This window comes from Rattus norvegicus, chromosome 14 (assembly GCF_021556685.1).
Source record: "Rattus norvegicus strain SHRSP/BbbUtx chromosome 14, alternate assembly SHRSP_T2T, whole genome shotgun sequence".
Classification (NCBI taxonomy): domain Eukaryota; kingdom Metazoa; phylum Chordata; class Mammalia; order Rodentia; family Muridae; genus Rattus; species Rattus norvegicus.
The window spans coordinates 104,593,355-104,606,993 of NC_141547.1; the positions used below are offsets into that span (position 1 = coordinate 104,593,355).

The 13,639-nt window shown below is 39.8% G+C and overlaps 1 protein-coding gene across 2 annotated transcripts in view; it reads left to right on the top strand.

The window, feature by feature from the left end:
• Nucleotides 1-13,639, top strand: part of Fancl (FA complementation group L) — a 77,378-nt gene that overhangs the window by 13,437 nt on the left and 50,302 nt on the right. For both annotated transcript variants that reach the window (XM_087583628.1, NM_001191684.1), the window contains 1 exon segment: nucleotides 2,127-2,227. In XM_087583628.1, the coding sequence (XP_087439754.1) occupies nucleotides 2,127-2,227 (101 nt within the window).

The following is a 13,639-nucleotide window of genomic DNA, read 5'->3' on the forward strand; positions in this document are numbered from 1 at the left end:
CTAAAAAACAATTTTTATTATAATGAGTTAGTGTTAGCAACTACCACAGGGAACTAATATGTTTCTAAGAATCATTATTAACTCATGAGTTTTATAAGGTTGATTAGCTTTAATCCATTACAGTCATTTTCTTTCTGATGCTGAAAGTGTCCTATTTTTGGTCAGTTCAGAATGCTTTCTATTGCCTCCCGTGGTCTTTTAATATCACCTAATCTTCCTGCTTTGTGATGCCAGCTTCTCCAGACATGCTTATTCATCTCCTCTAGAACCGTAATCAGCCACTCTGGTAAATCTGTAGGATTTATTTGTCGTAATAATAATCATTATTACCATGGGAAGGGGCGTTGGATACTGTGGTCTACAAACTGCAGTACTCATTGCTGTTTCTGCTGCTCATCTGTTCATCAGACAGAGCTACGGAAAATAATCCTGCGTTCATAACAGTATTCTCATTCTCGTTATTGATTTTTCTTTGCGCTCATGCTCGTCTCTTTACTGTAAAATGCTGGCTTCTCATTACATTTACCTACTTCTTTACCAATTATTTGTTTTGGTTATGGTGCTGACTAAGTTTTTGTCTCTGTGATAAGACACCTGAGAAACTGCGAGAGAAGCCTTGGTCAGCCTTTCCACTCAGGTCACATGGCCTGGCAGCTTCTGTGACCTATAGGGCTCTGAACTCATTAGGGGACTGACCAATTCCAGAGGTCACAGTGTCTTTCCCTGGGGACCAGGCCTTAAGCACATGAGCTTTTTGAGAGAGACTTCAGATCCTAACTACAGCGGTTGTGCTTAACGTGGGAAGCTTCTCTTATCTTTGTTTCTATCAACACCACAATACCAATATTGCTGCTGACAACTGAATGCATTTCGATATTTTGTGTATCTCTTATTTTGTAGTTCCTTTGAGACTTTTTATAGCGTAAGACAGTATCTACTGGAGACTTAGTTGTTACATCTTTCTTCTGAGTCTATATTTTATCCTCACAGCAACTCTTTGAGGCACATCACTGATAAAATGCTTGGAGTCAAAATTATTTAGGATCAGCTTCTAAATTTACATTTTGATTTATGAATCTATAAACCCTAATAAAGATGATCAAACTTACTAGCTACATCTAAGAACACAGTATAGGAACTTTAAAAGAGTAAGGTAAAGAAACAGTTGTTTCATATCCCCTTGATATTAGAGAAAGACTAGTCAATTTTGTCCTGGTTATTGTTTAATATGCAAGTAGAAGAACATGGGAACCAGAACAAGGCTGTACCCATTAAACTCTTATTACTACAAGTAACTATTGGATTGTAAATTATGGCTCTGTTGATCATGTAATTGTCAAGAAGCATTTATTAATTTAAACTAAAATAACTTGGATTGTAAGTTTTGACTCTGTTAGTCATTTAATTTTCAAGAAACATTTATTAATTTAGGCTAAGTAACACCTTCTCACTTATTCTTGGTTTACAGTATTGCATTGTTCATTTGGACAGTGTTTCTGAATACAGATGAGATCCTGTAGCCTACCTTTCTTCAGAAGTTGTACACAAAGTTGATGATTTCAATACTGTTTAGGATCATGTTCCTAAAACTATGTGGATGGTTAGCTTGTCTCTGAGGCTGTGTTCTCTCTGCCAGTGACAGCCCCGAGAGTGGGCCTCACATGAAGTCACTCGCCCTGGAACCTCTTCAGGATGCTTTTAACTTTCTGTGGCACTTTTTTAGTCATAACCAGAGCATGTGAATTGGTAATTATTGAGAACATTGACTCTGAGAAGACCTTTCTGAGGTGGATTATTTTATTTCTATCTGTTTTGAAACCAAACCAATGAGTCCAAGTTGTCTTAAGTAGGAAATGTTAAAGGCAGTGTTTAGCCTCTGTAAAACCTGTCTGAAATGTGTGTTTCTCTTTCTGGGGCCTGTTTTTCAGCTTCCCTAGGTTATTCCACAGAGACTCTGGCTGTGACTGTTGTCGTCCACTATCTTTGAACAATACAACAAAACAGACCATCAGTATGAAACATAGTGAGCATTTTTGTTAGGTGATGAGAGTATTATGAATCTTTTTGTAATTAGTTAATAACTCTTGTTAATTCCATAGCCAATTAAAATATTTTTCTTTCAACAGGAAGCAGCTTTAAAGAATAAACAAGAGTTATATGTGCAACCACCTTCTTGCAGTTTCTGCAAAGACCTTCTTACTGAGATAGGAGCCATTGGCTGGGATAAGTACGTCTATTTAAAAATGTATTTTAGAAATGCCCTTGTTTCACAGAGTGTAGCTTAATATATTTCTAGTTGTTGCAGCTTGGTTTTGTAGTTGCTTTTGGTTGGTATAGATGATCCAATGCTTTCTTTTATTGTTGAGTATTTGATCCTGGTTGATGCTTGTTCTCAGTTACGGACAGAAGCATTGAGAAATATTAGCCTGGAAAGCTACATGTGATTTGAAAGTATGGAATTTTATGCACACAAGATTTATCATTAGGCACAAAATGGTGTTGTGACTGACATGTTCCGTGTTTAAGAGTAATGCTCAGGGCTGGGTTTGTGTTCAGTGTGTAGAGCGTTTGCTGTGTAAGCATGAGAACTGTGGAAGGGCTAAGTGGGTAGGTTAGTCCACATGGAACAAGTTTGTCAACTAACCCAGCTTAATTGCTGACCTTTGACCACAAAGGAGCACCTCTTCCTCAATAAGTAAGTTTGAGAGCTATTGAAGAAAAAATATAGCATAAACATCTGGCTTCCACATGTACATGTACACACATGTACATATACCTACAAGCCATATATATTTATGTATACACTAAAATATAATATTAATAAACATGAATCAAAATGGAAATTTGCATTGTTTTTAGTATGTTTGTAATTATGTACATAGCAACATTTGGCCGTTATTCAGTTTCGCTTTCCTAAATTTAAATATCCATGTGTATTTTAAATACATTTGTTGTTTTCAGCAGTAAGACTTCATAAATAAGGTTTGGAAAAATCATATTGTTTCCCTGAAGAAAATAATGAATAAAGAAATTTAAACTATGAGCTTTAATGACAATGTAATCTTTAAAATGTCCACACCAAGGATTGAATTTAGCAACTGAAAATGAGGGAAGTTACCAGGCCCTTTTTTCTCAGTGGTGTATGGATGAGGTTTTAACAAATTACATTTCCATTTACTGAATTTCTTTCATGTTTTTCTCTCCTTCGTCCTTCCTTTCTCTCCCTCCCTTCCTCCCTTCTCTGTTTCTCCTCCTCCTTCTCCCTCCCTTTCTCTTTCTGGTGATTTGAAACAGGGTCTCTCTCTATAACCGTGGCTGTCCAGGAATTACAGAGACCCACCTGTTTCTGCCTTCCAAATGCTGGGACTAAAGCTGTACACCACCAGAGCCAGCCTTCTTAAAGTTTCTTCTAACAGGCCAACTCGGAAACAAGGGTGTTCTGGCTAAGCTGGTGGAAGCTTAGGACCAATTATAAAGACAGATTCAATGAAACCTGCCCACAGGGACGCAAGGTCCTGGGTCCTAAATTTGTGGCTGTTGTGTAGCTGGAAAAGGCAAAGCGCAAAGAACTTACCACTATACTTGGTTAAATGTTCTCTGAATATAAATATAATTATGAAATAAAAATACTCTCTTTTATAAACTTATGCCATAACCTGAGAGCACGTGTGTGCGTGCGAACACACACACACACACACACACACACACACACACACACACACACACACACACACACACAGTGTCCCAAATGATTTTCATGTAAATCTATTTTTAGCTGCAATCACAGTGCGTTACACTTATTACTATTAGAAGGCAGATTCTGGTGCTTTGCCATGTGTCCAGCTTCTCTCTGTGTTCCTTACAAATCTGTACTTAGAACAGGTTTCCCTCTTATCTACAGCTCATCTTTTTCCTGTTTTCAGCACTGGATTTGAGTGGAGCATAAGTCCTTTGCTGTACTTCTTTATAGAGATGGGCCAGCCATTATTTCAAACATGTAGGTTAGATTTCTTATTAACTGCTTCTTAACTTCATTGTCTTCCTGGCTAACAGTGACAGCATGTAGATCTGTACCTACAAGCCTTGACATTTATACATTGGTCTCTTGCCGAAAATTACAACTTCACACCCAACTGTTACTAAAAGCATGGCTGCAAGTAATAGTGTTTCAGAATAGCTGTACTGTTGACGTGTATGTAATAGAATTAAGGTTTCCAAATTGGATTTTAGAGCCGAGAACCATTATTTTGGAGTCACTGATTGCATTAAGGCATCTTAAGTGGGGCTACCCTCTGAGATGCACAAAGTCATGTTGGGTGCCTTCCACTTCACGGCATAATATTTTTGAGAAATAAGGAAAGGTAGTTTTTCTTTCCCTATATTTAAAGTTTTGCTCTCTGGATTATCTGCTCTTTCAATTAACCAATACGATCAATTGTGAATTGATTGGTTAAACTCCTTTAGCAATGGCTAGGAGAAGCTTAAGTGTCCGTTTTTGGTCCATTTTAGAGTCATTTTAAACTAATTCGTTTCTGTCACGGGTAATGTTACTTTAGCTTTTGTTTTCCCACTTCTGTTTTTCTAATGAGCACACATTCTGTATGAGTACCATTAGAAATAAGTGTGTCGAGCTGTGTGTCATCTCTGCAGCCTCTCGTTGTTGCATCGCCCTGCGCTGCATGAAAACTGGCAGGTGTTTGGATAAGTCCAGCTGTCCTTGTCCTTGACCTCTGTAGTACTCTCGAGAATTCACTAAGTTTTCCTTCTAAAAACTCCTTACCATCGATGTACATTTTCCCTTTTCTTTTAATTAAGTGTAGTTTAACAGGGATTCAATTCTTTCTTTTCCTTTCTTCCCTTCCTTCCTTCTTTCTTTATTTATTAATTTTTTCTTTCCTCTCCTGTCCTCTTTCTCCTTTGCTCCAAAGGACTGACAATAATGTTGTAGCTTTAACTCACCCCCTGTTAACCCTCAAAACCACGTAGGAAACAGTTTAACCAGAGTTATTCTCTAATGACCAGGCTTTTCTAACAATGTCTATTATGTGAGCTAGAATACATCTTGATTCTTTATGAGTATTTTTTTCTAGTCAGATGACTCGATAGGTAAGTCTACTTAATTTCGAGCAACCCTTACCTCTAATTTCTCTCTCCTCCCTCTTTCTTAGATAGGGCAGTTTATTGTTTGTTAGCCACAGTCAAGGATAAGTAGTTACCAGTTACCAAGTGTGCTTAGTCCTCTGTGTGCCTGATATCAGCACATTGGTCCACATTCCTGTAGGATTTCTTAAGTTGCATCCTCACTCTCACACGCTGCTTTGTAACTGAAATTACCCGCTTAGTCTCTCAAAACCTCATGTTTCATGAAACCAGTACAAAAGCTACAAAAGGATGCAACTCTCTTTCCTTGAGTGTCCACAGGGTAAGCCTAACCCTAAACTAACCCCCACCTAGAGACTAATTTATGAAATAAGTGAAGTTATAATTTTACTGATTTCTGTTTCCTACTCACAGACTCCTACCTTTATGGCCCCAGTGGTCACATACTCCTAGAAATCTCCATTCCTCCTCCTGTGCAGCTCTAGGTTTTCTCATTTCCTTTAGAGCCTTTGTTTCTCTGCTGGACTTAATGATTCATAAAAAGCAAACTGCAGGACTTTATATTTAGTTCTGTTGCATTTCCTCATTGTCTTGAACTCCGTATTTGCTGCCTTCTGCCTCCTCCCCCCTTTCCTTTCCTCCTGCTCTTCTTCCTCCTCATTTTCTTCTTCCTTAAAACATCGTTAATATTTTTTCAAAGGAAACCAGGAAGTGGCTTAATTTGGAGACAGCACAGTCAGTGCTCCTTGGTCAGTGCTTCCTGGAGTCTGATCTTCAGTATTTGCTTACGTTAGCTGCAGCACGGTGTGCATTGGTCTTTTGTCCCGGGTTGGAAGGTGTGATCACTCGGGTTGGAGACTTGGGGTAGTACTCCCTCACCTCCCACAGGATTTCTTCTGCTAGGCAGATAGAATGGGAGCAGATTTTGATAGGGGTTGATTGAATTCAAAGGAGGTTGTTTCCATGAGTTGATTGGCCTGATTGCTTCCCATTTTTCTTTGAAGCAAGAGCCAAATGTATTCCCTGGCATCCCCCTCACCTCATTGGTAGATTTAAACTCTCAATTTTTTCTATCTACAAGACCAGTTTTCATCTCAATTACATACCTCCCCCCCATTTTGTAAAATCAATCCATTTCTTGTTTGCTTTGCTTTTAAGATCCACTTCATGTGGATCATGTGGATCTTCATTGAGATCTTAGGGGAATCCACTTAGACTTCATCTCATGCCAGCTCAAAATTCTAGCTAATCTCTTCTTACTCTTATGAGTTCCTGGATATTCTTTGTCTTTCAGTAGCTTCTCCCACTATTTTTTTTTTTTTTTTTTTTTTTTATTTTTTTTTATTAACTTGAGTATTTCTTATATACATTTCGAGTGTTATTCCCTTTCCCGGTTTCCGGGCAAACATCCCCCTCCCCCCTCCCCTTCCTTATGGGTGTTCCCCTCCCAACCCTCCCACCATTGCCGCCCTCCCCCCATAGACTAGTTCACTGGGGGTTCAGTCTTAGCAGGACCCAGGGCTTCCCCTTCCACTGGTGCTCTTACTAGGATATTCATTGCTACCTATGGGGTCAGAGTCCAGGGTCAGTCCATGTATAGTCTTTAGGTAGTGGCTTAGTCCCTGGAAGCTCTGGTTGCTTGGCATTGTTGTACTTTTGGGGTCTCGAGCCCCTTCAAGCTCTTCCAGTTCTTTCTCTGATTCCTTCAATAGGGGACCTATTCTCAGTTCAGTGGTTTGCTGCTGGCATTCGCCTCTGTATTTGCTGTATTCTGGCTGTGTCTCTCAGGAGCGATCTACATCCGGCTCCTGTCGGTCTGCACTTCTTTGCTTCATCCATCTAGTCCAATTGGGTGGCTGTATATGTATGGGCCAAATGTGGGACAGGCTCTGAATGGGTGTTCCTTCAGTCTCTGTTTTAATCTTTGCCTCTCCCTTCCCTGCCAAGGGTATTCTTTTTCCTCATTTAAAGAAGGAGTGAAGCATTCACATTTTGATCATCCGTCTTGAGTTTCGTTTGTTCTAGGGATCTAGGGTAATTCAAGCATTTGGGCTAATAGCCACTTATCAATGAGTGCATACCATGTATGTCTTTCTGTGATTGGGTTAGTTCACTCAGGATGATATTTTCCAGTTCCAACCATTTGCCTACGAATTTCATAAACTCGTTGTTTTTGATAGCTGAGTAGTATTCCATTGTGTAGATGTACCACATTTTCTGTATCCATTCCTCTGTTGAAGGGCATCTGGGTTCTTTCCATTTTCTGGCTATTATAAATAAGGCTGCGATGAACATAGTGGAGCACGTGTCTCTTTTATATGTTGAGGCATCTTTTGGGTATATGCCCAAGAGAGGTATAGCTGGATCCTCAGGCAGTTCAATGTCCAATTTTCTGAGGAACCTCCAGACTGATTTCCAGAATGGTTTTACCAGTCTGCAATCCCACCAACAATGGAGGAGTGTTCCTCTTTCTCCACAACCTCGCCAGCATCTGCTGTCACCTGAGTTTTTGATCTTAGCCATTCTCACTGGTGTGAGGTGAAATCTCAGGGTTGTTTTGATTTGCATTTCCCTTATGACTAAAGATGTTGAACATTTCTTTAGGTGTTTCTCAGCCATTCGGCATTCCTCAGCTGTGAATTCTTTGTTTAGCTCTGAACCCCATTTTTTAATAGGGTTATTTGTTTCCCTGCGGTCTAACTTCTTGAGTTCTTTGTATATTTTGGATATAAGGCCTCTATCTGTTGTAGGGTTGGTAAAGATCTTTTCCCAATCTGTTGGTTGCCGTTTTGTCCTAACCACAGTGTCCTTTGCCTTACAGAAGCTTTGCAGTTTTATGAGATCCCATTTGTCAATTCTTGATCTTAGAGCATAAGCCATTGGTGTTTTGTTCAGGAAATTTTTTCCAGTGCCCATGTGTTCCAGATGCTTCCCTAGTTTTTCTTCTATTAGTTTGAGTGTGTCTGGTTTGATGTGGAGGTCCTTGATCCACTTCGACTTAAGCTTTGTACAGGGTGATAAGCCTGGATCGATCTGCATTCTTCTACATGTTGCCCTCCAGTTGAACCAGCACCATTTGCTGAAAATGCTATCTTTTTTCCATTGGATGGTTTTGGCTCCTTTGTCAAAAATCAAGTGACCATAGGTGTGTGGGTTCATTTCTGGGTCTTCAATTCTATTCCATTGGTCTATCTGTCTGTCTCTGTACCAATACCATGCAGTTTTTATCACTATTGCTCTGTAATACTGCTTGAGTTCAGGGATAGTGATTCCCCCTGAAGTCCTTTTATTGTTGAGGATAGCTTTAGCTATCCTGGGTTTTTTGTTATTCCAGATGAATTTGCAAATTGTTCTGTCTAACTCTTTGAAGAATTGGATTGGTATTTTGATGGGGATTGCATTGAATCTGTAGATTGCTTTTGGTAAAATGGCCATTTTTACTATATTAATCCTGCCAATCCATGAGCATGGGAGATCTTTCCATCTTCTGAGGTCTTCTTCAATTTCTTTCTTCAGTGTCTTGAAGTTCTTATTGTACAGATCTTTTACTTGCTTGGTTAAAGTCACACCGAGGTACTTTATATTATTTGGGTCTATTATGAAGGGTGTCGTTTCCCTAATTTCTTTCTCGGCTTGTTTCTCTTTTGTATAGAGGAAGGCAACTGATTTATTTGAGTTAATTTTATACCCAGCCACTTTGCTGAAGTTGTTTATCAGCTTTAGTAGTTCTCTGGTGGAACTTTTGGGATCACTTAAATATACTATCATATCATCTGCAAATAGTGATATTTTGACCTCTTCTTTTCCGATCTGTATCCCTTTGATCTCCTTTTGTTGTCTGATTGCTCTGGCTAGAACTTCAAGAACTATATTGAATAAGTAGGGAGAGAGTGGGCAGCCTTGTCTAGTCCCTGATTTTAGTGGGATTGCTTCAAGTTTCTCTCCATTTAGTTTAATGTTAGCAACTGGTTTGCTGTATATGGCTTTTACTATGTTTAGGTATGGGCCTTGAATTCCTATTCTTTCCAGGACTTTTATCATGAAGGGGTGTTGAATTTTGTCAAATGCTTTCTCGGCATCTAATGAAATGATCATGTGGTTCTGTTCTTTCAGTTTGTTTATATAATGGATCACGTTGATGGTTTTCCGTATATTAAACCATCCCTGCATGCCTGGGATGAAGCCTACTTGATCATGGTGGATGATTGTTTTGATGTGCTCTTGAATTCGGTTTGCCAGAATTTTATTGAGTATTTTTGCGTCGATATTCATAAGGGAAATTGGTCTGAAGTTCTCTTTCTTTGTTGTGTCTTTGTGTGGTTTAGGTATAAGAGTAATTGTAGATTCGTAGAAGGAATTCGGTAGGGCTCCATCTGTTTCAATTTTGTGGAATAGTTTGGATAATATTGGTATGAGGTCTTCTATGAAGGTTTGATAGAATTCTGCACTAAACCCATCTGGACCTGGGCTCTTTTTGGTTGGGAGACCTTTAATGACTGCTTCTATTTCCTTAGGAGTTATGGGGTTGTTTAACTGGTTTATCTGTTCCTGATTTAACTTTGATACCTGGTATCTGTCTAGGAAATTGTCCATTTCCTGAAGATTTTCAAATTTTGTTGAATATAGGTTTTTATAGTAAGATCTGATGATTTTTTGAATTTCCTCTGAATCTGTAGTTATGTCTCCCTTTTCATTTCTGATTTTGTTAATTTGGACGCACTCTCTGTGTCCTCTCGTTAGTCTGGCTAAGGGTTTATCTATCTTGTTGATTTTCTCAAAGAACCAACTTTTGGTCCTGTTGATTCTTTCTATGGTCCTTTTTGTTTCTACTTGGTTGATTTCAGCTCTGAGTTTGATTATTTCCTGCCTTCTACTCCTCCTGGGTGTATTTGCTTCTTTTTGTTCTAGAGCTTTTAGGTGTGCTGTCAAGCTGCTGACATATGCTCTTTCCTGTTTCTTTCTGCAGGCACTCAGCGCTATGAGTTTTCCTCTTAGCACAGCTTTCATTGTGTCCCATAAGTTTGAGTATGTTGTATCTTCATTTTCATTAAATTCTAAAAAGTTTTTAATTTCTTTCTTTATTTCTTCCTTGACCAGGTTATCATTGAGTAGAGCATTGTTCAATTTCCACGTATATGTGGGCGTTCTTCCCTTATTGTTATTGAAGACCAGTTTTAGGCCGTGGTGGTCCGATAGCACGCATGGGATTATTTCTATCTTTCTGTACCTGTTGAGGCCCGTTTTTTGACCAATTATATGGTCAATTTTGGAGAAAGTACCATGAGGAGCTGAGAAGAAGGTATATCCTTTTGCTTTAGGATAGAATGTTCTATAAATATCCGTTAAGTCCATTTGGCTCATGACTTCTCTTAGTCTGTCGACATCACTGTTTAATTTCTGTTTCCATGATCTGTCCATTGATGAGAGTGGGGTGTTGAAATCTCCCACTATTATTGTGTGAGGTGCAATGTGTGTTTTGAGCTTTAGTAAGGTTTCTTTTACGTATGTAGGTGCCCTTGTATTTGGGGCATAGATATTTAGGATTGAGAGTTCATCTTGGTGGATTTTTCCTTTGATGAATATGAAGTGTCCTTCCTTATCTTTTTTGATGACTTTTAGTTGGAAATTGATTTTATTTGATATTAGAATGGCTACTCCAGCTTGCTTCTTCTGACCATTTGCTTGGAAAGTTGTTTTCCAGCCTTTCACTCTGAGGTAGTGTCTGTCTTTGTCTCTGAGGTGTGTTTCCTGTAGGCAGCAGAATGCAGGGTCCTCGTTGCGTATCCAGTTTGTTAATCTATGTCTTTTTATTGGGGAGTTGAGGCCATTGATATTGAGAGATATTAAGGAATAGTGATTATTGTTTCCCTTTATATTCATATTTGGATGTGAGGTTATGTTTGTGTGCTTTCATTCTCTTTGTTTTGTTGCCAAGACGATTAGTTTCTTGCTTCTTCTAGGGTATAGCTTGCCTCCTTATGTTGGGCTTTACCATTTATTATCCTTTGTAGTGCTGGATTTGTAGAAAGATATTGTGTAAATTTGGTTTTGTCATGGAATATCTTGGTTTCTCCATCAATGTTAATTGAGAGTTTTGCTGGATACAGTAACCTGGGCTGGCATTTGTGTTCTCTTAGGGTCTGTATGACATCAGTCCAGGATCTTCTGGCCTTCATAGTTTCTGGCGAGAAGTCTGGTGTGATTCTGATAGGTCTCCCTTTATATGTTACTTGACCTTTTTCCCTTACTGCTTTTAATATTCTTTCTTTATTTTGTGCGTTTGGTGTTTTGACAATTATGTGACGGGAGGTGTTTCTTTTCTGGTCCAATCTATTTGGAGTTCTGTAGGCTTCTTGTATGCCTATGGGTATCTCTTTTTTTAGGTTAGGGAAGTTTTCTTCTATGATTTTGTTGAAGATATTTACTGGTCCTTTGAGCTGGGAGTCTTCACTCTCTTCTATACCTATTATCCTTAGGTTTGATCTTCTCATTGAGTCCTGGATTTCCTGTATGTTTTGGACCAGTAGCTTTTTCCGCTTTACATTATCTTTGACAGTTGAGTCAATGATTTCTATGGAATCTTCTGCTCCTGAGATTCTCTCTTCCATCTCTTGTATTCTGTTGGTGAAGCTTGTATCTACAGCTCCTTGTCTCTTCTTTTGGTTTTCTATATCCAGGGTTGTTTCCATGTGTTCTTTCTTGATTGCTTCTATTTCCATTTTTAATTCCTTCATCTGTTTGATTGTGTTTTCCTGGAATTCTTTCAGGGATTTTTGCCATTCCTCTTTGTAGGCCTCTACTTGTTTATTAATGATTTCCTGTGTTTCCCTAAGTGTGTTCATGTCTTTCTTGAAGTCCTCCAGCATCATGATCAAATATGATTTTGAAACTAGATCTTGCTTTTCTGGTGTGTTTGGATATTCCATGTTTGTTTTGGCGGGAGAATTGGGCTCCGATGATGGCATGCAGTCTTGGTTTCTGTTGCTTGGGTTCCTGCGCTTGCCTCTCGCCATCAGATTATCTCTAGTGTTACTTTGTTCTGCTATTTCTGACAGTGGCTAGACTGACCTATAAGCCTGTGTGTCAGGAGTGCTGTAGACCTGTTTTCCTCTCTTTCAGTCAGTTATGGGGACAGTGTGTTCTGCTTTCCGGCGTGTAGTTTTTCCTCTCTACAGGTCTTCAGCTGTTCCTGTGGGCCTGTGTCTTGAGTTCACCAGGCAGCTTTCTTGCAGCAGAAAATTTGGTCTTACCTGTGGTCCCGAGGCTCAGGTTCGCTCGTGGGGTGCTGCCCAGGGGCTCTCTGCAGCGGCAGCAACCAGGAAGACCTGTGCCGCCCCTTCCGGGAGCTTCAGTGCACCAGGGTTCCAGATGGTCTTTGGCTTTTTCCTCTGGCGTCCGAGATGTGTGTGCAGGGAGCAGTCTCTTCTGGTTTCCCAGGCTTGTCTGCCTCTCTGAAGGTTTAGCTCTCCCTCCCACGGGATTTGGGTGCAGAGAACTGTTTATCCAGTCTGTTTCTTTCAGGTTCCGGTGGTGTCTCAGGCGCAGAAGTCCTGCCGCTCCTGGGCCCTCCCCCACGGGAGCCCAGAGGCCTTATACAGTTTCCTCTTGGGCCAGGGATGTGGGCAGGGGTGAGCAGTGTTGGTGGTCTCTTCCGCTCTGCAGCCTCAGGAGTGCCCACCTGACCAGGCGGTTATGTCTCTCTCTCACCGGGTCTGGGAGCAGAGCCTCCCACTATTTTTACCATTTGCTTGAGGGTTTATCAGAGGGTAAGCTGGAAGACTGTTAGAGCGAGTTCTCTAGACATGCCTTTTCTGCATTCTGCCTCTTCAAGCCTATTACTTCTAATCCTCAGGAAGTCTACAGCTTAAATGGCTGTTAAGGATTTCGTTCTTGTTTTGCTTTGTTTGTGTTTGTTATTGTTGTTTCTTTGGCCACTTAATAGCTGCTCTTTTTCTGTGTCCTTTGTCTAGATTTTTTTTCCCCCTGTGCTTATGGCCTTTAAATCCTTGCTGTCTTTGCAATTCTTTGATACCCACCCCTTCCTCCCACTTTTATCCAGCTACTTTAATTAAGTAGTTCAGAAATGTTCTGGTCCATAGTGGTCCATTTTAACCAGAAATGGGTTTTACATATAGCTTTAAATGTGGTGTCCTGATGGAATTAGGACTACTGGATGTCCTTGGTGGTTAGTCATCAAATCTGACTTTGGATATCTTAGGGCTCTGTTTCCTGGTGGGAATATATGTGTCTTTTAAATACAATTAATCTTAACAACATGGTGAGGAAGAAGATCAAAGCAAATATTAAGATGCTGTCATAGCAGTTCCAGCTAAAGTCATGAAGATCATTTGGCCTTTGAGCCCTAGAGTCAGTCATTCTTAAGTACAAATGGTCAGGAAAGAGAAATCATTAAGTTCATTTTCAGATGTTTCCATGTTACCGTCTTAGTGTTGAGGACGTAGGCAGGGCTTGGCATTGGCAGAAATGCTTGTCTTGTTATTGTTGTTTAACTTTTTATTGGTTCTTTATGAATTTCACA